Source organism: Crotalus tigris, unplaced genomic scaffold, assembly GCF_016545835.1.
Source record: "Crotalus tigris isolate CLP2741 ecotype Arizona unplaced genomic scaffold, ASM1654583v1 scf7180000021643.52994198:917841, whole genome shotgun sequence".
Classification (NCBI taxonomy): domain Eukaryota; kingdom Metazoa; phylum Chordata; class Lepidosauria; order Squamata; family Viperidae; genus Crotalus; species Crotalus tigris.
Genome location: NW_024098611.1, coordinates 757,501 through 781,889, shown reverse-complemented (window position 1 = coordinate 781,889; position 24,389 = coordinate 757,501). Strand labels below are relative to the sequence as shown.

The 24,389-nt window shown below is 48.5% G+C and overlaps 1 protein-coding gene across 1 annotated transcript in view; it reads right to left on the bottom strand.

The window, feature by feature from the left end:
* The window catches only part of EFCAB8 (EF-hand calcium binding domain 8), a 68,382-nt gene that overhangs the window by 24,399 nt on the left and 19,594 nt on the right, over positions 1–24,389 (bottom strand). Inside the window, exons 12-21 of the mRNA XM_039318913.1 lie at positions 17,489–17,556; positions 16,854–17,002; positions 16,098–16,235; positions 14,483–14,578; positions 13,921–14,148; positions 10,244–10,314; positions 8,618–8,825; positions 7,394–7,621; positions 5,579–5,716; positions 1,429–1,650 (exon numbers count right to left, since the gene is read on the bottom strand). Coding sequence (XP_039174847.1) covers positions 1,429–1,650; positions 5,579–5,716; positions 7,394–7,621; positions 8,618–8,825; positions 10,244–10,314; positions 13,921–14,148; positions 14,483–14,578; positions 16,098–16,235; positions 16,854–17,002; positions 17,489–17,556 — 1,546 coding nt within the window. The remainder of the gene's footprint in view (positions 1–1,428; positions 1,651–5,578; positions 5,717–7,393; positions 7,622–8,617; positions 8,826–10,243; positions 10,315–13,920; positions 14,149–14,482; positions 14,579–16,097; positions 16,236–16,853; positions 17,003–17,488; positions 17,557–24,389) is intronic.

Sequence of the window (24,389 nt, the reverse complement as noted above, 5' to 3'; positions counted from 1 at the left end):
TCTGTTTGCCTTGCCTGTGAACAATTCTCCGTTTGAATCGTGTTCCATTTGCCTCGGGACAATTCTCCGTTTGCATCATGTTTTGTTTGCGTTTGCATTGAGGACATTTTGCAGGGCTGTACCTAATTAATAACAGGGGTTTGTTTTCCCTGCATTTCCAAAGAGGGGTTGGTCCTTGTGAGTTAACAAGGACTCACGCAGGCTGGGACAGAAGAACATACAACCATTGCAGCCTCCCTGTGGTCACGTGATCAAAATTCTGACATTTGGCAACCGACTCGTATTTATGACGGTGTCAATGTCCCGGGGTCATGTGACTCCCTTTTTTGCAACCATCTGCCAAGCAAAGGGAAGCCCGATGTATGCAACAACCATGTCACTACTAACTGATGCGTTAACAACTGTGGCAAAGAAAGGTCGTAAAATGAGACCAAGTTCACTTAACCGCCATCTTAGCAAAAGAAATTTTGGCTACAAGCCGAGGACTACCGGTCACGGCTTGCTCCGTTCTACTCTGTCCCTTGTCTCTTCCCATTCTGAACAATTCTGACTTTGGGAGAATTGAAATTGACAGCTTAGTCGGCGGGTTTCCCTGGAATAACATGTCTTTTCAATCTACTCCGGCAATTCATCAACCCTTGTCTGTAAAAATAATGTGCAGAGATGATGCCGCCTTGTCCTAAAAATACATTATGGCCATCAGTCTCTCGATTGTGTTGGAAGAGTGACAGGCAAATCGAGATATATTGGCCTTTCCAGTCATCGGCCCAGAGAGGATGGCAGATTTGGAGGAAATTGGAAGCTTTACCTAACACCCTTCCTCTGTTAATGCTGGTGGAGATTTATGGACCACTTTCCCAAGGACATAAAATGAGTCAAAATATACAAGATGTAACTTCAAAGGGTGTCACTTCCAGAAACAACAGGGACAACAGTTGAATTAATTTGAGGAACTTTTTACGGAGGTGGAGGAGGAAGAGGAGGAACAGGAGGAGGAGGAGGAACAGGAGGAAGAAGAAGAGGAAGGAGGAGGAAGAGGTGGAGAGGAGGAGGAAGAGGAGGAGGAGGAGAAGAAGGAGGAGGAGGAGGAAGAGGAGGAAGAGGAGGAGGAGAAGGAGAAGGAGGATGAGAAGGAGGAAGAGGAATAGGAGGAGGAGAAAGAGAAGGAGGAGAAGAAGAAGAAGGAGGAGGAGGAGAAGAAGGAGGAGGAGGAAGAGGAGGAGGAGGAGAAGGAGGAGAAGGAGGAGGAGGAGGAGGAGGAAGAGAAGGAGAAGGAGAAGAAGGAGGAGAAGAAGGAGGAGGAGGAGGGAGGGGAGAGGGAGGAAGTAGAAGAGGAGGAGGAAGAAGAGGAAGGAGGAAGAGGGAGGAGGAGGAGGAGGAGGAGGAGGAGGAGGAGGAGGAGGAGGAGGAGGAAATAATAATACTGACCTTGATGTAACCCAAGGAATCTCCAGTTAAGAGGATCAACTCTTTGTCATCTGTGGACATGGTGGTGACCACACTGTCCCGACCAGTTTCATGGCTAGCTCGGAATTTGCCCAACATCCCTCCTTTATTTTCCACTGACCAGGCATAAAGGAAGCCATCCATGCAACTGGTGAGCAAAATAGCCACGTTGGTCTTCCGTTCACGAGTCTTCAGGAAGAGAACCTGAAGAAGTCGAAAAGTTGCAATAACTGTGGTTGAAGATTACAGAGACTTCTTCATACCCCCATGGTTGCCACTCATCTTCTCAAATAAGGAAAATAAGATTCTCCTCTAGCCCTGATGATGTTCCCTAGTTGGGTCATGAAACATCTTCAAGAAAGCAACCAAGCTCAGAGAGTAATGAAGACCCAACAGTCCTCCTCCTCTTCCACCACCACCACCAGGACCACTCCTCCACTATTCTAGCACCAATGATGTTCCCTAGCTGGGTCATGAAACATCTTCAAGAAAGCAACCAAGATCAAAGAGCATTAGGTACCCCACAGACTTCTTCCTCCTCCTCCTCCTCCTCCTCCTCCTCCTCCTCTTCCTCCTCCTCCTCCTCCTCTTCCCCACCTTCTCCTCCACTAGCACCAATGATGTTCCCTAGTTGGGTCATGAAACATCTTCAAGAAAGTAACCAAGCTCAAAGAGCTTCAGGTACTCCACAATCTTCCTCCTTCTCCTCCTCCTCCTCCCTCCCTCCTTCCTTCCTTCCTTCCTTCCTTCCTTCCTTCCTTCCTTCCTTCCTTCCCTCCACAAAGCTCACTCCCTTCTGACATTGATGATGTTTCCTACTTGAGTCATGAAACATCTTCAAGAAAGCAACCAAGCTCAAAGAGCACCAGGTACTCCACAGTCTTCCTCCTTCTCCTTCTCCTTCTCCTTCTCCTTCTCCTTCTCCTCCCTCCCTCCTTCCTTCCTTCCCTCCTTCCTTCCTTCCCTCCACAAAGCTCACTCCCTTCTGACATTGATGATGTTCCCTAGTTGGGTCATGAAACATCTTTAAGAAAGCAACCAAGCTCAAAGAGCTTCAGGTACTCCACAATCTTCCTCCTTCTCCTCCTCCTCCTCCCTCCCTCCCTCCTTCCTTCCTTCCTTCCTTCCTTCCTTCCTTCCTTCCTTCCTTCCTTCCTTCCTTCCCTCCCTCCACAAAGCTCACTCCCTTCTGACATTGATGATGTTCCCTAGTTGGGTCATGAAACATCTTCAAGAAAGCAACCAAGCTCAAAGAGCACCAGGTACTCCACAGTCTTCCTCCTTCTTCTTCTCCTCCCTCCCTCCCTCCCTCCTTCCTTCCTTCCTTCCTTCCTTCCTTCCTTCCTTCCTTCCTTCCTTCCTTCCTTCCTTCCTTCCCTCCCTCCACAAACCTCACTCTCTTCTGGCATTGATGATGCTTCCTAGATGGGTCATGAAACATCTTCAAGAAAGCAACCAAGCTCAAAGAGCACCAGGTACTCCACAGTCTTCCTCCTTCTCCTCCTCCTCCTCCTCCCTCCCTCCCTCCCTCCTTCCTTTCTTCCCTCCTTCCTTCCTTCCTTCCCTCCTTCCTTCCTTCCCTCCACAAACCTGACTCTCTTCTGGCATTGATGATGTTTCCTAGTTGGGTCATGAAACATCTTCAAGAAAGCAACCAAGCTCAAAGAGCACCAGGTACTCCACAGTCTTCCTCCTTCTCCTCCTCCTCCTCCTCCCTCCCTCCCTCCCTCCCTCCTTCCTTCCTTCCTTCCTTCCTTCCTTCCTTCCTTCCTTCCTTCCTTCCTTCCCTCCCTCCCTCCACAAACCTCACTCTCTTCTGGCATTGATGATGTTTCCTAGTTGGGTCATGAAACATCTTCAAGAAAGCAACCAAGCTCAAAGAGCACCAGGTGCTCCACAGTCTTCCCTCTCTCCTCCTCCTCCTCCTCCCTCCCTCCCTTCCCTCCCCCCTCCCTGCCTCCCTCCCTCCCTCCATAAACCTCACTCCCTTCTAGCTTTGATGATGTTCCCTATTTGGGTTATGAAACATCTGCAAAAAAAAAAGCACCACCCAGCTCAAAGAGCACCAGGTACCCTGCAATTCAACCCTGAGCTGCAGATACAGGTAAGTCCTCTACTTACAAAACCAAACTTTTTGTCCATAAGCAAGGTAGTGGTTAAGTGATTCCCCCCTCCCCATTTTACAGCCTTTCGTGCCTCAGTTATTAAGTGGAACACCCCTCAAAGGCCCTCCAGCCAGACTCCCTGACTCTCTGCATTTCCATTTATCTCCCCTTATTTTCCTTCTATTACCCGTGTTTATAGCCAATTCAGCTTTGAGCAAAAAAAACTACAGTTACAGATTCTTCTGTCAAGCTCAGATGAGCCACTGATGGATAAATGAGGCCAGTAAAATTGTAGGTCACACAACTCAGCTTTCCGTAAAAGCCATGTTAGGTGGCAATTACCCCGTGGATAGGAGAATAGATTCCTTTTGACAAAATGTCTCTCCCCCCCCAAAAAAAACCCCAAAAAACCCACAACATTTTGTGAGAGAAAAACTCTAGTCCAGGAGCAATATTATGAGCTGCCTTTTTCGATAATAGATTCGCTGTGTGAAGAAAAAAAAAATAGGCAGAAAGACTCCAGTTATTTGCAACGTGGTGGTTAAGAATGATATATATATTTTCACTGTGATGCTTCGGCGGAGAAGCAAAAGAGGCGACGCCACTAATCTTATTTTTTTTTCCCGGAGAGCTTTTGCAAAAGAATGAAAGGAAAATTATAAGCTACGGAGGAAACGTGCTGCGGTAGCTTTGCGAGAGGCCGAGCTTCCAAAATGGCTATTATAAAAACACGCCGTCCTTTTGCTCCGTCTTACGACTTTTCTTGCCAAAGTCGGTAAGCGAATCACGGCAAGGGAATCATGGCACCCCGGAAAGCTGCGACTGTCATGAAGATGAATCAGTTGCCCAGTGTCCAAATTCTGATCACGTGACCTCGGGGATGCTGCAACGGTCGTAAGTGTGAAACACGGTCCTGGATCACTTTTTTTTCAGTGCCTTTGTGACTTGGAATGGCCACTAAATGAACTGTTGTAAATGGAGGACTGTCTGTACAAAACTGGCTCTTTTTTTCAAGACGTGGACTGTGGGGTCCTTGGAGAAGAGGGGAGAGGAGAGGAGAGGAGAGGAGAGGAGAGGAGAGGAGAGGAGAGGAGAGGAGAGGAGAGGAGAGAAGAGAAGAGAAGAGAAGAGAAGAGAAGAGAAGAGAAGAGAAGAGAAGAGAAGAGAAGAGAAGAGAAGAGAAGAGAAGAGACAGGTTGTAGAATAGAATAGAATAGAACAGAACAGAACAGAACAGAACAGAATAGAATAGAATATGGGAATAGGAATAGAACAGAACAGAACAGAATAGAATAGAATATAGGAATAGGAATAGAATAGAATATGGGAATAGAATAGAATAGAATAGAATAGAATAGAATAGAATAGAACAGAACAGAACAGAACAGAACAGAACAGAATAGAATAGAATAGAATATGGGAATAGGAATAGAACAGAACAGAACAGAATAGAATAGAATATAGGAATAGGAATAGAATAGAATATGGGAATAGAATAGAATAGAATAGAATACAATAGAATACAATACAATAGAATACAATACAATACAATACAATACAATATGGAAATAGGAATAGAACAGAACAGAATAGAATAGAATAGAAGGGACCTTGGAGATCTTCTAGTCTAACCCCCTGCTTAATCAGGAGACCCTATACCATTTCAGACAAGTGGCTGTCCAGTCTCTTCTTAAAAACCTCCAGTGATGGAGCGCCCACAATTTCTGGTGGCAAGCTGTTCCACTGGTTAATTGTCCTCACCGTCAGGAAGCTTCTCCTTAGTTCCAGGTCCCAAACCCAACTGAACTCTATATAAAGCCATTGCTCCCCTTTCTAAGGATCTTCTCACCTTGTACCTGTGGGAGATCTATCTTCTTACTTAAGCATCAATAAAGAGATATTAATCTACCTGTCCTGCTGAGATCCTATTTTAGCGGGAAGCACACCAGGCTAAGAACCTTGACGTGGTTTAGGGCTCACCCATCCATCCGTAGGCTTCCAAACTCTTGGTGGACATCCCCACTGACCTTCTCCCCTGATCTTTGGGTGGCCTGGATCTCTTCTTGCCACGACAGGCTCTCCTTTCTCAGCAGGGCGCTCTCCAACATGCCCAGGGAACGGAGAAGGTTATTACCCTTCATGATGTTCTTGGAGCTCCAAGCTGTCTGTCAAGACACAAGATCCAAGGTTGGTGGAGCTCCTCAGTCCTCCAGGTCATGGTGGTCTCGAAGGTGCTTTTTCCAAAAGGCAACCGGACGTTCTGCTCCTCATCCAGTTCTGACTGACTGGTGGGGAAGGGAAGGATTTATATCCTTTGCAGTCCTCTGGCCGTTGGTACTCTCTCTGAGAATCGTTGAGGCCACGTGGATACAGGATACAGAGTAAACCCCAACAAGTGGCCTCAAGGACTCTCAGAGGGAGTACTAACAAGCAGACGACTGCAAAGGATATAAATCCTTCCGTCCTCCGTCGTTCAGTCAGAAGGGAAGAAGCTTCTTGGGTGAGAAGCGAAACGTCTTCAAGGGGAAAAAAAAATCAAGAAAGTCCAGTGGCCTTGGTGAGGACCCAAAGTCACACCCAGCGTCATACCCTTCACCTCCCTTCTTCAAAGGCCATCTCTTGCTTTCCTCGGCCTCCACATCTACTCGATGGATTCAAGAAACCATGATTTAAACTGCCCTCTGCAACCTGCTTGGTGATTAGCAGTTGTAGTCTATTTTGTAATTTATTCTGTTCTGTATTCTATTCTATTCTATTCTAAATTCTGTTCTATTCTATTCTATTCTATTCTACTGTATATTCTGTTTTATTCTATTCTATTCTATATTCTATTCTGTTCCATATTCTATTCTATTCTATTTGATTCTATTCTATTCTATTCTATTCTAATGTTATTCTATTCTATTCTAAATTCTGCTATTCTATTCTATTCTATTCTATTCTATTTGATTCTATTCTATTCTATTCTAATGTTATTCTATTCTATTCTATTCTATTCTATTCCAAATTCTGCTATTCTATTCTATTCTATTCTAATGTTATTCTGTTCTATTCTATTTGATTCTATTCTATTCTATTCTATTTGATTCTATTCTATTTGATTCTATTTTATTCTATTCTATTTGATTCTATTCTATTCTAAATTCTGTTCTGTTCTGTTCTATTCTATTCTAAATTCTGCAATTCTATTCTATTCTATTCTAATGTTATTCTATTCTATTCTATTCTATTCTATTTGATTCTATTCTATTCTATTCTAAATTCTCTTCTGTTCTATTCTATTCTATTCTAAATTCTGTTATATTCTATTCTATTCTATTCTATTCATTATTCTATTCTATTCTACTCTATTCTGTAATCTATTCTATTCTGCATTATATTCTATTTTGTAATCTATTGTTCTGTTTTCTATTCTATTTGATTCTATTCTGTTCTGTAATTTATTCTGTTCCGTTTTGTTCTATTCTGTTCTGTTCTGTTTTGATCTATTCTATTGTCTTGTCTAGTCTAGTCTAGTCTGTAAGGATTGTGTTTGGAAAAAGAATCCCTGTCCCATTTAGGCCGAAGAGAAGAGCGTAAAGCTTTCTCTGTGTCTTCTGTAGGGTTAATCACTCAATATATCTCAGGCGCCCAAACTGTGGGAGAAGATCCAGGTCCGCCTTCCAGGAAGGAGAAACCATAAAACCACCCACAACGGGGCCGAGGTGAAATAATGCTGAAGACAATTCCAGGAGCCACCACAAGTGCTCTCCATGGGTCCCATGCTTTGAGCATCAGCAAGCAGCCCAAGCAGGTCAAGCCCACATTCTTCATCTCCAGGGGTCTTCCTGGACCGCCCATACCTGGGGCTTTGTGGTCTGGCTTCCAAACACAGCTGAAGACGGACGCTTGATGGGACCAGAAGGTGAGGCAAGAGTTTTGGCGCTGGTGGGTCGCATGGGGAGGGCAGCCTTTGAGGTACTCTGCCTCCTTGGGTAGGCCCAGTACTTGTTCTCACCCTCACTCTGGTGGGTCTTCACCTTCTTGACCTCCCCACTCTGCAGAGGAGGCTCTGCACTCATGGCGAACTCCTAGTTGAGAAAGGATACTGGTTTAGAAAGAGTGCAGAGAAGGGCAACAAAGATGATCAGGGGACTGGAGGCTAAAACATATAAGGAACGGTTGCTGGAATTGGGGATGTCTAGTTTAACGAAGAGAAGGACAAGAGGGGACATGATAGCAGTATTCCAATATCTCAGGGGCTGCCATAAAGAAGAGGGAATTAAGCTATTCTCCAAGGCACCTGAAGGCAGGATAAGAAACAACGGATGGAAATTCATCAAGGAGAGAAGCAACCTGGAACTAAGGAGAAACTTCCTGACAGTGAGAACAATTAACCAGTGGAACAACCTGCCTCCAGAAGCTGTGAATGCTCCAACACTGGAGGTTTTTAAGAAGAAATCGGACAGCCATTTGTCCAAAATGGTATAGGGTTTCCTGCCTGAGCAGGGGGTTGGATTAGATGACCTCCAAGGTCCCTTCCAACTTTATTATTATTATTATTATTACTATTATTATTATCTCCAAGCAAGGCCAGGACCGGTTCCCCTGAATCCATTTATTTCCACCACCACCCCCAAAAAATCCCAGAGCCCTTGGTCTGCATGGCTGGCTGGGGAATTCTGGGAGTTGAAGTCCACACCTCTTCAAGGGGCCAACTTTGAAAACCAGTGGGGTAAACTGAATGCCTTTGAGCAGGGGTCAAAGATCAAGATCAAAGAACATTAGGTACCCCAGTCTTCCTTCTCCTCCTCCTCCTCCTCCTCCTCCTCCTCCTCCTCCTCCTCCTCCTCCTCCCTTCCAGTACTGATGATGTTGCCTACTTGGGTCTTGGAACGTCTGCAAGGAAAGCACCAAGCTCAGAGAGCACCAAGGACCCCAACAGTTCAACCCCAAGCCAAAAACATTCTGTCCTGTGGGCTTCTCCTCTGTTCTGGAAGAAGAGGCAACTTGGTGCAGCAGTCAAGGAAGCCCACCGTTTGGGCAGGGGCCAAAGGACCCCTGCCGTGGAAGCTCTCCGCACCTACCCGTTTGGGGACGAGCGCCAGAGGACTCTCCGATGCGTTGAACCGGCAGAAGGCTTGGCCAGAGTTGACGTACCAGAGGACAATGTCTCCGTTGCTGGAGCAGGTGACCAGAAGCCTGTTGGCATAGCCGTCCATGGAGAGGATGTCCTCTGCGTGGTAGGACTTCCAGTGCTTGCACTCAATGATGTTGTTCTCATCTTTGGAGTCCCTGCCGAGAAAGACAGAACAGCCTCATCCCCACTCAGCTGGGGAACACGAAGGAAAGACCATGCATTTCTCCTCCTCACCTCAAGACAAAAGATACACCCAACTCAACCTTTCTTCTCCTCCTCACGGTTTCCACCCTCCCCACAATCCTCCTCCTCCTCCTTTCCACAAACTCCACTCACTTCTAGCGCAGCTGATGTTACCCAGTTGGGTCACGAAATGTCTGCAAGAACATAACCAAGCTCAGAGAGCACCAAGGGTTCCATAGTCCTCCTCCTTCTCCTCCTCCCTCCAAACTCTCCTCCCTTCGAGCACGGATGATGCTACCTAGTTGGGTCATGAAATGTCTGCATGAAAACCGCCAAGCTCAGAGAGCACCAAGGACCCAAAATTATTCCTCCTCCTCCTCCCTTCCAGCACTGATGACGTTCCCTAGTTGGGTCATGAAATGTCTGCAAGAAAAAAACCAAGCTCAGAGAGCACCAAGGATTCCATAGTCATCCTCATCGTCCTCGTCCTCATCCTCATCCCTCCAAATCCAGCTCAGAGAGCACCAAGGATCCCACAGCCCTCCCTTTCTTCCTATCTCCTCCTCTCCTCCTCCTCCTCCTCCTTCTCCTCCTCCTCCATCTCCTCTCCACAAACCACTCCCTTCTAGCACTGATGATGTTCCCTAGTTGGGTCATGAAACATCTGCAAGAAAACAACCATGCTTAGAAAGCACCAAGGATTCCATAGCCGTCAGTCCTCCTCCTCCTCCTCCTCCTCCCTTCTAGCACTGATGATGTTACCTAGTTGGCTCATGAAATGTCTACAAGAAAAGAGTGAAGCTCAGAGAGCACCAAAGAACACGCAACTCTCCTCCTCCTCCCTTCTAGCACTGATGATGTTCCCTAGTTGGGTCATGAAATGTCTGCAAGAAAACTACCAAGCTCAGAGAGCACCAAGGACCCCACAGCCTTCCACCACCTCCTCCTCTTTCTCCTTTTTCCTCCTTCTCCTCCTCCTCCTCCTCCTCCCCCCCCCTTTCTCCTCCTCTCTGCAAACCCCACTCCCTTCTAGCACTGATGATGCTACCCAGCTCAGAGTACATCAAATTAAACTCTGAGTTTTCAATATTCTCTTGTTCTGGTTCAGGGAAAATCGGCTCCAGGGTTCAGAGAACACAGGGCCCCCTCCGTTCTTCCCAGGAAGCATGAAATCCACTTCAAGCAACTTCTGCTTTGTTGGGTGGCCCCAGCTGGATGACTTCTTCCCACGCTGTTCCTGGATTATTTGACCTCAGGAGGGGTCTGGGTGGAAAGCAGAAGCCGTATCACCCCCCAATCCAATCTTTCTTCTTCTCCTCCTCCTCCTCCTCACCGTTGCTTCCCTCCCCATCTGGAACCAAAAAGTTCACCGGAGTTGGCTTTGACTTACCGGTACCATGTCACTCGCTTGGTCCAATCGGTGATAAAAATCCTATGGTTCATGTAGAAGATGCAGTTGGTCTGTTGGAAGGAGAGAAAGGGAGGGAGGAAGCTACAGTATATACGTGGACCATCGGAATAGAGCTGGAAGGGATCTCGGAGGTCCTCTAGTCCAACCCCCTGCTCAGGCAGGAGACCTTACACCATTTCAAACAAGCTGATTGTGTTCAGCAGGTCAGCGGTTCAAATCTCACCGGCTCAAGGTTGACTCGGCCTTCCATCCTTCCGGGGTAGGTAAAATGAGGACCCAGATTCTTGGGGGCAATGTAAATATATATATATATATATATATATATATATATATATATATATATATATATATATATATATATACAAACACACACACACACACACACACACACACACACACACATACATACATACACACACACACACACACACAAACACACACATACACACATTGCTTACTGGTGTACACCGCTTAGAGAGTGCTCGCACTTAAAGCGGTATATAAGTCTCATAAATAAATAAATAAAATAAATGAGGGGGCCATAGTTCCCCCATGCTGGCTCAGGAATTCTGGGAGTTGAAGTCCACGAGTCACGAGGGGGCCATAGTTCCCCCATGCTGGCTGAGGAATTCTGGGAGTTGAAGTCCACCAGTCATGAGGGGGCCATAGTTCCCTCATGCTGGCTCAGGAATTCTGGGAGTTGAAGTCCACCAATCATGAGGGGGCCATAGTTCCCCCATGCTGGCTGAGGAATTCTGGGAGTTGAAGTCCACCAGTCATGAGGGGCCATAGTTCCCCCATGCTGGCTCAGGAATTCTGGGAGTTGAAGTCCATGAGTCATGAGGGGGGCATAGTTCCCCCATGCTGGCTCAGGGATTCTGGGAGTTGAAGTCCATGAGTCATGAGGGGGGCATAGTTCCCCCATGCTGGCTCAGGGATTTTGGGAGTTGAAGTCCACGAGTCATGAGCCGAGGTGGCGCAGCAGTTAGAGGGCAGTACTGCAGGCCACTTTAGCTGACTGTGTTCAGCAGGTCAGCGGTTCAAATCTCACCGGCTCAAGGTTGACTCAGCCTTTCATCCTTCCAGGGTAGGTAAAACGAGGACCCAGATTGTTGGGGGCAATGTAAATATATATATATACATTGCTTACTGGTGTACACCGCTTAGAGAGTGCTTGCACTTAAAGCGGTATATAAGTCTCATAAATAAATAAATAAGTGGCTGTCCAGTCTCTTCTCAAAAACCTCCAGTAATGAAGCACCCACAACTTCTGGTGGCCAGCTGTTCCACTGGTTAATTGTCCTCACTGTCAGGAAGTTTCTCCTTCATTCCACGTTGCTTCTCTCCTTGATGAGTTTCCAACCGTTGTTTCTCGTCCTGCCTTCAGGTGCTTTGGGGGAAGAGGTGGACCCCACCTCCCTCTTCTTTGGGGCAGCCCTTCAAATTCTGGAATATTGCTATCATGTTCCCCCCCCCCCCAGTTCCTTCTTTTTCTCTAGACTAGCCATTCCCAAATCCTGCAGCCGTTCTTCATATATTTTAGCCGCCAGGCCTTTCATCGTCCTAAAAGATACTGACAAAAATATAACTCTGTGCAGGCAGTCCTTGACTTACGACCGTTCGTTTAGTGACTGTTCAGCATTTACAACGGCACTGGAAAAAAAAGTGACGTATAACCATTTTTCACAAGTACAACTGTTGCCCCATCCCCAGGGTCACGTGATCAAAATTCAGATACATAGAGGTGGCTTCATATTTATGACGGCCACCAAGTCCCGGGGTCACGTGATCCCCTTTTGCGACCTTCGGACAAGCAAAGTCAATGGGGGAAGTGTTCTGTCCCAGCCTACGTGAGTCCTTGTTAAGCTCACAAGAAGCAGGCTGGAACCGCAGGAAAAAACCAATCCCCTTTTATTATTCACAGACCTGAGTCAATGTCCAAGGCAAACACAGTTCACACAAACTCGATTCCTCAACACAAACGGCTGCCTTCGGCCACCAGCCCCTCCCACACCTTCCCTTTTATGATGCAGCCCAGGCGTGGCTTCCTAATGCCTTCTCCTTTGCCTTTGGAGGTGCTCCATTGCATCCCTCCATCCTACTCGCTTCTCTTGCCTGTGCTTTCGTGCATCCGGGATTTGCCCCAGCGGTTCTTCATCACTGTCCAACTCAGGCTCCCGGCACAGCTGTGTCTCAGCCTGAGCGCGAATAGAGGGGCCAGGCTCCTCGTCCGACTGTAAGTCTTGGAGCTCCTCAGAGCCCTCCTCCGACTCTGATGTCACGCCAGTCCCCTCTTCCTCCTCCTGTGATTCCTCAGCTGCCGGGTCCACTGACTGGCGAGGAATCACAACAGGAAGCCAGATACACTTAACAACTGTGTGACTAACTTAACAACTGCAGTGAGTCACTTAACAACTGAGGCAAGGAAGGTCGTAAAACAGAGGGAAATTCACGTAACTGCCTTGTTTAGCAGTGGGAATTTGGGGCTCAGCTGTGGTGGTAAGTCCAGGACTCCCTTCACACGGTTACGGCAGACAGATCGGATCAATAAAAAAACCTTTTATTAAGAGAAGCCTTAGAGAAATATCTGTGGTTGGTGGCCTGAGGAGCAGAGTGGTTAAGGACACACGTGTATCTCCGAACAGTCACTAAGTGAACAGTCGTAAGTCGAGGACGGCCTGCAGGGTGAGTTTGTGGCGCTTGAGAAGTTTGTAAGGTAAGCCTGGAAGAAGAGATGCAATCAAGAACGAGTCCTCAATAAAGGCTAGTCCTCAACTTACGACCGATGAATTTTTCTCAATTTCTCCAGGTTTGGAGGGTGTGGAAACAGTTCGCCTGGTTACCAGAGAGCCTGGTCTGGGGATGCTGGGAGTTGTAAACCCATCACATCCGGAGAGTAAACTGCATTGAAGGAGGATGTTGAACGACGCAATTTCTATTTCTCTTTGCAGCAGGAGAAACCGGGATCAAACTGATCAAATCGGGTTAGGCCAGCTATTGTGAGTCCACGCCAGCCAGTGGACCTGGCAACTGAGTCCGGGGAATCAGATGAGGAGGAGGAAGAGGTGGGGCCTGGCGAGCCATCAGAGTCGGAGGAAGGCTCTGATGAGCTCCAGGACTTACAATCTGGTGAAGAGCCTGGCCCCTCCACTCGTGCTCAGGCTGAGACCCAGCCGTGCGGGGAAGCTGAGTCAGACTCTGAGGACTCACAGCTGGAAGACACCATGGACGCTCGCAAACCCAGATAGGCAACCAGAGCAGGACAGAGGGAGGCCATGGGGCGACTCCAAGGGAGGAGGAGGAGAAGGCATTCAGAAGCCACGCCTTGGGGGCTGTGTAAGAAAAAGGGAAGGTGTGGGCAGTGCTGGTTGCTGAAGGCAACCGATTGCAAAAGACTCAAGTTTCATGGAATCCTGGTCGGTTTGCCTTGCTTGTGAACAATTGTCCATTTGCATCGTGTTCTGTTTGCCTCGGGACAATTCTCCGTTTGCATCGTGTTTTGTTTGCCTTTGCTTTGGGGACATTTTGCAGGGCTGTACCTAATTAATAAAAGGGGTTTGTTTTTCCTGCATTTCCAAAGAAGGGTTGGTCCTTGTGAGTTAACAAGGACTCACACAGGCTGGGATAGAACACCAGCCTCCGTGCCTTCCACCCACCTCAGTCTTCTCCTCAAAGGGGATCTCCATCAGGCAAGCCCCGTTGTTGAAGTTCCACAGTTTGATCAAGCCGTTTTTCAGGGCCGTGATGAGTCGCCGTTCGGGCGGGTCGAAGATCATGGCAGTCATCTCCAAGGCCTGGTCCGAGGTGGTGGTGAACTCCATAATCTTCTGTCCAGTCATGACATCCCAAACACTGACCATCCCACTGTAATAGCCGCTGACCGCCTGCGGGAGGGAAATTTCCCAGAGTCAGCTGGTTCCACTGGTCCTGGATAGGTTGGGGTTGGGCTAGACCACCTCCCAGGTCCCTTCCAATTCCGTTATTCTCTTCTGAAGGGCGACAGGTAATGCGACTCCAGATTAACAGACTTCATATTGAAGACGCAGCTGTCTGAGGTGACTTACAAAATGGCGGACAGCCCCTCAAATATTGGAACTCTGCTATCAGGCACGTTATCTTTTTAGGAGGGGTCAGAAATGGGGGGGGGTTTGCAGAAGGACATCTTTGCTCCCCTTAAACGGTCACTTTCAGTTCAACATCTCCACCACACTTTGTCACCTGTTTGAAGATCTTGTTGTAAAGTGCACAACACAGCAGAGGCTCTTGTGTCTTGAGTTCCACCTCGGTGAATTCAGCACCAAAGAATAACCCAATCTGCAGTAAAATGGGACCCGGTGTCAGGCTGAAGGCCAAAGACAAGGCGGCAAGACCCAATCCTGTCAGGGGGCTGGACTAGAAGACCTCTAAGGCCCCGTCCAACCCTGTGATTCTGAGTCCAATTCTTTATTAGTCTGCACCTGATGGGCAGAATCTTGATAGATCAAAGCTATCACCTTCTAGCCTACTAGATATATCCTGAGAGATTAAAGAGTGTGGCTACCCCCCCCACACACACACACACACAAACACTCCCATCCAGCTCGGGACTGATAGAAGAGAATATCTATAGCTCAGAGATGAACTGTGGGGTCCTTTGTGCTCTCTGAGCTGGGTGGTTTTCTTGCAGACGTTTCACGACCCAACTAGGGAACATCATCAGTGCTAGAAGGGAGAGGAGTTTGCAGAGTGGAGAAGGAGGAGGAGGAGGAGGAGGAGGAGGAGGAAGAAGAGGCATCCTTGGTGCTCTCTGAGCTTGCTTGTTTTCTTGCAGATATTTCATGATCCAAACAAGGTAACATGATCAGTGCTAGAAGGGAGGGGTTTGCAGAGAGGAGGAGGAGGAGGAGGAGGACAACGACGACAACGACAGCTGGGGTCCTTGATGCTCTATGAGCTTGGTGGTTTTCTTGAAGACATTTCATGATCCAACTAGGTAACATCATCAATGCTAGAAAGGAGGGGTTTGCAGAATGATGGAGGAGGAGGAGGAGGAGGAGGAGGAGGAGGAGGAGGAGGAGGAGGAGGAGGAGGAGGAGGAGGAGGAGGAGGAGGATGTAAGGACTATGGGGTCCTTGGTGCTCTCTCAGCTTTGAAGTTTTCTTGCAGACATTTCATGATCCAACTAGGTAACATCATCAGTGTAGAAGGGAGGGGTTTGCAGAATGGAGGAGGACTGTCGGGTCCTTGGTGCTCTCTGAGCTTGATGGTTTTCTTGCAGACGTTTCATGACCCAACCAGGGTACAACATCAGTGATAGAATGGGGGGAGGAGGAGGAGGAGGAGGAGGAGGAGGAGGAGAAAAGAAGAAGAAGAAGAAGAAGAAGAAGAAGAAGAAGAAGAAGAAGAAGAAGAAGAAGAAGAAGAAGAAGAAGAAGAAGAAGAAGAAGAAGAAGAAGAAGAAGAAGAAGAAGAAGAAGAAGAAGAAGAAGAAGAAGAAGAAGAAGAAGAAGAAGAAGATTGTGGAGTCCCGGGTGCTCTCTGGGTGGTTTTCTTGCAGACCTTTCATGGCCCAACTAGGGAACATCATCAGTGCTAGAAGGGAGGGGTTTGTGAAGAGAAGGAGGAGGAGGAGGAAGAGGAGGTAGGAAGAAGAGGAAGGCTGTGGGGTCCTTGGTGGCCTCTGAGCTGGTTGGTTTCCTTGCAGACCTTTCATGACCCAACTAGCCAACGCCATCAGTGCTGGAGGGGAGAGGGGGGTGGGCTCTCCGTGTTCCTCCTGATCTCCCTTAACGAGGCTCTCGTTTCCTTTCTCAACTCAGGCAGACAAGCTGACCTCCTCCCATCCAGCCCCCACCTTGTAAGTGGCGCAGATCAAGATATTCTGATGCTGGTGGTAGTAGACGGAGGAGATGGGGCAGTTGCCCAGCGGGACGTTCCGGCCATGGATCGACTGCAGGCAGAAGTGATCCAGTAGATCCCAGACCCGAATATTCTGCAGGGGTCAGAAGAGAAGCCAAGAGCTAGAAGGACAGATCCCTGGCGGTTCCACGGCACACGGTGGGGATCAAGCCAGGATCACACCCGGGAGCAGCCAGCCGAGAATCCGGCACAGGGAGTCCTCGACTTACGACCGTTGATTTAGTGACCGTTCAAAGTTACAACGGCACCAGAAAAAGTAACTTAGGACCATCTAACCATTGCAGCATCTTCATCATCTCGTGATCAAAATTCAGATGCTCGGCAACTGGCATGTACTTATGACTGTTGCAGTGTCACCGTGGGGGGGGGGTCACGTGATCCCGTTTTGCAACCTTCTGACAAGCAAAGCCAATGGGGAAGCCGGTTTCACTTAACAACCGTGTGACGAACTGAACAACTGCAGTTGTTCCTGCAACGGTGGCAGGAAAGATTGTCATAAAATGGGGCAAAATACACCTAACTCGCTTAGTAGCAGTATTCTGAGCTCCACTGTGGCCGTAAGCCGAGGACTTTTTGCAGAGAAGCCCCCCCAGATTTGAATTTAGCTCTTTGAGGCAGAAAAAGCGACAAGGAGCATCGCCTAATTGTGGTCGTAAGCCGAGGACTGCCTATAACACCTTGCCTGCCTCACCTTGTCCTTTGAGATGCTCACGATGGTTTTCTTCTGCCTGTTGATCATGATGTGAGTGACAGCTGTCAAGTGGCCCTTCAGCTGAGTGATGGGACTGTTGGTGACGTACGGGTTCCAGATTCGGATCAGGGGATCGTAGCCCCCCGTCACTGTTGGGAGAGGACAGAAAAAATAATGGTTTAAAACTTCTGTTCTTCTGCTGTGCTGAGCTACGAAGGAGCTCTGTCGAGCCTCTTCTTAGAAACCTCACAACTTCTGGAGGCAGGTTGTTCCACTGGTTAATTGTTCTCACTGTCAGGAAGTTTCTTCTTAGTTCCAGGTTGCTTCTCTCCTTGATGAATTTCCACCCATTGCTTCTTGTCCTGCCTTTGGAGGTGCTTTGGAGAATAGCTTGACTTCCTCTTCTTTGGGGCAGCCCCTGAGATACTGGAAGATTCCTATCATGTCCCCCCTCGTCCTTCTCTTTGTTAAACTAGACAGACCCAATTCCAGCAACCGTTCTTCGTATGTTTCAGCCTCCAGACCCCTAATCGTCTTTAGGGGATTATTTATTCTAAATGGCCCCAAAATGCATCCATCAGGGAAGGCATCCGATCAGCAAAGCTCTTTCAAATGAGGGACTGAGGAACACCTACCCACAATATTCATTTCTGGAGAGTAGTCAAAGCACAGGATCCCCTTCCTGAGAACGATCAAAGCTGACCTGGGCCAAAACAGAAAGAAATCTGGGTTTAGCTTATCCCTTTAGCTCAACGGTTCTCAACCTGTGGGTCGGGACCCCATTGGGGGTCGAACGACCATTTCACGGGGGTCGCCAAACAACGCAGTCCGCCATTTTCCCCCCTTTTCCTTAGCTGTGCTACTCCCTTTTATTCTATTGGCTTTTGAAAGCCAATAGAATGGACTCTCTTGAATAGAGTCTAATTCTATGGGCTTTCAAAAGCCAATAGGAATTGTCCAGGCTGTCTCTGCCCTGCTGAGCCCACCAAAAGTCCCATTCTGCAAACGGTGCTGCACCACCAGTTGAGTAGTCCTCGACTTACAACCGGTTGGGGGTCGCGGCATTAAAAAGGTTGAGAACCACTGCTTTAGCTGCATGTTGGCATTTTGACTTCTCATAAACCACCCTGGTATTTATTTGTCTGCAAATAAAGGGATCTGTTATTGTTGTTGGTTTTTTTCCTTTCTTGAAGATGGGGACCACATCCGTCTTTTTCCAATCCTCCAGTACTTCCTCGGTGCTCCAGGATTTATGCAAAATGTGGTCCAGTGGTTTTGAGATAACATCTGCCAGCTCCTTCAGAACTCTGGGATGTAATCTGTCGGGTCCCGGTGATTTATATTTGTCAAGGTCGGATAGGTGTTCTCTTACCATTTTCTATTCTTATTCTAATTATTATAGTAATTATAGTTCTCTATCCTTCTATAACAGTGATGGCGAACCTTTTAGACACCGAGGGCCCAAACTGCAACCCAAAACCCACTTATGCATCGTCGGGTGCCGGGTGGGTGTGGCCCATTGGGTGGGTGTGGCTCATTGGATGGGCGTGGTGCATTGGATGGGTGTGGCCCATTGGCTGGGTGTGGCCCGTTGGCTGGGTGTGGCTGCGGTGGTAACAGCAGACTGGGTGGGACTAAAAAGTTCAATCAATCAATTCCAACTTTGCAAGATCTTTTTTTTCCCACGAGAAGTTGAAATTGACTGATTGATTGAACCTTTTTTTTTTTTTGCACACGGCGGCGGAGGCCTAAAGCGAAAAGGTTTTATAAAACCCAGCTGAAGGCAGGGGACTGGGGCCACGGCGCGCGTGCCCACAGAGAGGGCTCTGAGTGCTGCCTCTGGCACCCGTGCCATAGGTTCACCACCACGGATCTATAACAATATTACTCTAGTTTTCGAGGTTCTAATTATACAATAAGCAACACTGCCACCTGCTGCCCAATCTCCCAAATTGCAACGTGGGATTCTTGCAATTGGTTAAATCAACTTTTAAGCCAAATGTATAAACCAGGGGTCTGCAAACTTGGCCTTTTGATGACTGGTAGACTTCGACTCCCAGAATTCCTCAGCCAGTCTCCATTTTGTTTGTTAGATTTAAGACAGGGGTCTTCGAACTTGGCCCTTTGATGATCGGTGGACTTCAACTCCCAGAATTCCTCAGCCAGGCTCCATTTTGTTTGTTAGATTTAAGACAGGGGTCTTCCAACTTGGCCCTTTGATGACTGGTGGACTTCAACTCCCAGAATTCCTCAGCCAGGCTCCATTTTGTTTGCTAGATTTAAGACAGCGGTCTTCAAACTTGGCCCTTTGATGACTGGTGGACTTGAACTCCCAGAATTCCTCAGCCAGGCTCCATTTTGTTTGTTAGATTTAAGACAGGGGTCTTCGAACTTGGCCCTTTGATGACTGGTGGACTTCAACTCCCAGAATTCCTCAGCCAGGCACACGTGCCTGGCTGAGGAATTCTGGGAGTTGAAGTCCACCAGTCATCAAAGGGCCAGGTTTGAAGACCCCTGTCTTAAAACTTGGCAATGCTGTATGAGATACGCTCCAGGAAGAGAAAAAAGCTCTGCTATCTATTATGTCGATTATTGCCCATCCCTTCCAGCCAAAGACCTGGATGGTGCCTTCCGAAACCAAATTTCAGATCTTTTAAAAATGCAGGAATTTGCAGGATGAAGGATTTAAATTACCCTGACATCTGCAAACTCAGCCAAGCATAGTCCGTTCAGGAAAAGGCTCATTGTGGTGCTGAGGACTTTCTCCGTCAGGGGTGGAAGAATACAGAATAAACAGAGTTGGAAGGAGCCTTGGAGGTCATCTAGTCCAACCCCCTGCTCAAGCAGGAGACTCTATACCATTTCAGACAAATGGCTGTCCAGTCGCTTCTTAAAAACTGCCAGTGATGGAGCACACACAACTTCTGGAGGCAAGCTGTTCCATTGATTAATTGTTGTGACTATCAAAAAGTTTCTCCTTAGTTCTAGGTTGGTTCTCTCCTTGTTTAAGTTTCCATCCATTGCTTCCTATCCTGCCTTCTGGTGCTCTGGAGAATAGCTTGACTCCCTCTTCTTTGGGGCAGCCCCTGAGATACTGGTGTTGCGTCCTTGGCGGGAAAACAGACACGAGAAGCAGCTGGAGTTCTCAGGTTCTTTTATTCAGCGTTCAGCTTACAGGAAGATGGCTTCAGCTCAGCCCAAACGCCTCACAGCCTCTTATATAGGCAACTCCCGGGTAAATGGGTTACTTTTCCCGCGCCAGCACCCGCGCATGCGCACGGCGCTGGCGACAGCCTGTCTGGTCCCGGGCAGCTTTGCACCTGCCCGGGACTGCCTGCAAACGCCCGAGCCGTTTGCAAGGCTCGGGACATAACACCCCTTTCCCCCGGGCTAAAACTACTACCAACATACAACATTTATTTTATACGACAATTTGCTCCCCAGTGCTCCCACTGTTTACTGGCTTTTGCCTTGCCAGCAATGTTATGTAATCTTCTAGGTACTTAGGAGATTTCTTTGCTCTCTGTGACCTTCTTAGCTCTGGGTTACTGGCATAAGTCCCCTGACTGGAGGGAGGCATGAGCCTGTTCTCTCTACTGTGCCCTGGTGTCTTCCAAGGACTGTGCCCCGATGCCTGGCCTGCTTGCTTGCCCACCGGGCTCGTCAGGCCAGGGCTTCTGTTGCTTTGTGACCTGGTTGTCCTACCTAGCTGTAGACCCTCAGGCCCCTTGAAGTGATAGCCACTGCTGGGCGTCTCTGTAGAACCCCCTAGGTCAGTCCAAGACCTGTCAGGAGGCTGTCTATTCCCTGAACCCCATTCTGTGTTTGGGCTTGTGTGGGTTTCTGTACTCTCCCAAAACTCAGGTGTCCCCTGATTTGTGCTAGGGGTGTTGTAGTCGGGACTTGGTTCCTCGACTAGCTCTGTGTATGTTTGACCCCCTGTAGGATTTGGGGTAAGGTCAGGCCAACCTTGGGCATTGTGTGCCAGCTCTCTTGCGGGGAATGATTTGTTGGGATGCCCCCGGGTATCCTCCGTTGCTGGAGTGCTGTGTGCTGTGTGTGGACAGTGAGTATGCCCCCGGGGTAACTCCCTGGCTGGAGTAGGCGTGAGTGCCTGTTGTGTGGGTAAGCTCCAAGACTTCCTTTTCGGAGCAATTGCAGAACCTTGGGACGAGCCGTTTGTGGCTCCCTCAGTGGCGATGGGCAGTAGCTCTTGCCCTTCCCTTTGCTCCAAAGGGTCCCCCTCCCCCCCTGGAAAAGACCCAGGAGTTTCAGCAGAAAAGTCCCGCCTAGAGCGGAGTTGGTCGATGTGCCGACGCAGGACACGACCGTTGTCCAGGGCAACCTCGTAGGAGAGAGGACCTGTGATCCTGGACACAGAAGCGGGGACCCATGTATGACCAGGCCCGTAATTGCGAGCCCAAACCGGGGCACCCACAAGTAGTTGTCTAGGTGCCCTAGGATGTGAGGTAGATGAAGGCAGTCTGTCCGGATGCAACCGGTCAAGTCTCGTAGTAAGTTGGCGCCCCCAACGAAGTTCAGCTGGACTTCTCCCTGTAGAAGTGGACGGTGTGGTGCGATAAGAAAGGAGAAAGTCAGCCAACCTGTGATGCCAGTCCCCGTAGGTGAGTCTCTTCAAGGCGTCCTTTGCGATGCGCACCATGCGTTCAGCCATACCGTTGGTGGATGGGTGAAAAGGCGCAGATGTGGCATGACGAATCAGGTTTGCCTGTAAGAAAGCTTGGAATTCGGAGGAGGTGAATTGAGGGCCGTTGTCAGACACAATGACATCTGGCAGCCCGTGTGCAGCAAAAATCCCCCTCAGTACCTGAATAGTCTTTGCAGTGGTGGTGGATGAGACAGGCACAACCTCAAGCCATTTTGAATGGCTGTCAACAAGGACCAAGAAGAACTGGCCCTGAAAGGGCCCAGCGTAGTCAATGTGCACCCTAGACCATGGGGACTGTGTTTCCTCCCATTTATGCACAGGAGCTTGGGGCATCTCTGGGCGAGATCGTTGGCACATGTGGCATGCGTGTACCTTAGCCTCAATATCTTTATCTAAAGCAGGCCACCACAAGTGGCTGCGTGCAAGAGCCTTCATGCGAACAATGCCAGGATGACCCTCGTGGAGGGATTCTAAGACCCTAGTCCTCATTGAGGTGGGAATGACAACTCTGTTTCCCCAAAGCAAACAACCCTGAGAAAGGGACAATTCGTTCCTTTTGGACCAGAAACTCTGAAACTCAGGACTAGGGCAGTGCTCAGGCCACCCGGACAGGACCCAGGAGCGGACACGTGAAAGTGTGTGATCTGTACCTGTTTCAGCGGTAACATCCCTGGCACTAAGAGGAAGCTCGGGCAAGGCTTGGATTGATAGAATGTTGACAGCTGGCGCGGGGTCAGCTTCTACTACTGGCAGAGGCAACCTACTGAGGCCATCAGCATGGCCCATTTCTTTCCCAGGCTTGTGGAGTAATGAAAAATCATATGCAGACAAAAAAAATAGACCACCTAAGCATTCTAGGGGAAATGATGTGGGGAGTCTGCTTACGTGTGGTAAACAGTCCCAGCAGAGGCTTATGGTCAGTGAAGACCGTGAAATGCCTGCCATATAGAAAATCGTGGAATTTTTTAATTCCAGCAACAACAGCCAGAGCCTCCCTGTCTATCTGAGCGTAGTTGCGCTCGGCAGAAGACAATGTTCTGGAGTAGTATGCAATAGGAACCTGAGTTCCATCAGACCTGAGGTGACTCAGGACAGCTCCAACCCCGTAGGGGGATGCATCACAAGCGATGCACACAGGGAGAGACTCGTTGAAATGTGCAAGAACACTGTTAGAAGTGAGCAAGGCCTTGACTTCTTTAAAGCAAGCCTCATGTGCTTGTGACCACAGCCACACAGCTTGTTTGTCTAGTAGCCTGTGAAGAGGCTCAGCTACACTAGCTTTATGTGGAAGAAAAGAATTGTAGAAATTCAGGAGGCCTAAGAAGGCCTGAAGTTCGGCCTTAGACTTTGGCCTGGGTGCTTCTAAAATAGCAGTTAGTTTGGATTCAGCAGGATGAATCCCAGCAGCATCAATTTTGAATCCCAGAAATTCAGTAGAAGGCACCCCAATCTTGCATTTGTCTTTTCTGAGCTTGAGGCCTGATTTCCTGAATCTTAACAGGACAGCCCTAAGCCTTTCAGCTAGAATGTGTGTGGAGTCTCCTGCAATCAAGACATCGTCAAAGTAGGGGCAGACCCCTGGTATACCTCGTAGTGTGTTTTCCATTACGCTTTGGAAAATCCCAGGAGCGACATTCACTCCAAACTGCAGCCTTTTTACCTTAAAGGCTCCCCTGTGGGTCACAATAGTCTGAGCTATGGCAGCATCATTATCAACAGGCAGCTGTTGATATGCTTGAGCTAGGTCAAGCTTTGCAAAAACACGCCCCCCCTTGAGAGAGGCCAGGATGTGACTGACCACAGGAACAGGATAGGCATGTTGCTGCAATGCCTTATTGAGTGTGCATTTGTAATCAGCACAAATGCGAATGTCCCCATTTGCCTTTAGAGGCGTGACAATGGGGGTCTCCCACGGGCTGGAATCAACAGGTTCTAGGATTCCTTGTTGGATTAGTTTGTCTAATTCAGTGTCAATCTTACTTTTTAAAGCAAAAGGGACCCTTCTTGCTTTAATCCTAATGGGAGTGACAGTGGGGTCTAGCTTTAAGGACACAGGTGGTCCTTTGAATGTGCCCAGCTGGGGGCTGAAAACATCTGCAAATTCCTTGCAGACTTCCTGTAGGTCGAGTGTTTGTAAGCTGTTGAGTCCTGTGACGTGTATCCCCAGGGCCTCAAACCAATCGAGTCCTATGAGACTCGTTCTTTCACCCCCTACTACTAACAAGTCTAGTGGACCTTCAAAACTCTTGTATTGCACGTTAAGGGTGGCCTCCCCCTTAACACACACTCTTGAGTTCTGAAAATCAGTTAATACAATATCAGAAGGCCTTAACTTGGCCTTAGTCCCAATACTGGAACAAATCTTCCTAAATGTATGCAATGAAATGATGGAAAGGGCAGACCCTGTGTCTAGTTCCATAGATAATGGAACCCCTTGTAGCTTCACGTTGAGTGACAGCTTTTTCTTCATGGGCTTGTGTGTGCCTGTCCTACAAATGTTTCTACGCGAAGCGCAAAAACCTACCATATTCTGGCTGGGGACTCTGGTACCCTTCAGGCGTTCTTCTTGAGGTTGTGCCTTTCGTCGGCCCAGACACACAGCTGCAATGTGCCCGTGTTTGCCGCATGCCCGGCAGGGAGCGGAGCGGAACTTGCAGTCGGTTCTCCTGTGGCGACCTCCACAGCCGATGCACTTGAGCGGAGCTGAAGAGATTTCCTTCTGATTTTCTCCCTTCGCGGGATGTAGACGGTCGACTTCTTCGTCCGGATCCTCCTCGGAGTTTCGTCGGACGTCTTCTTGGTGCACGGACGCACCCTCTGCACTGCTTCTGATCGGACGCATGTTCTTGACGGCGCCGCCTGCTGCT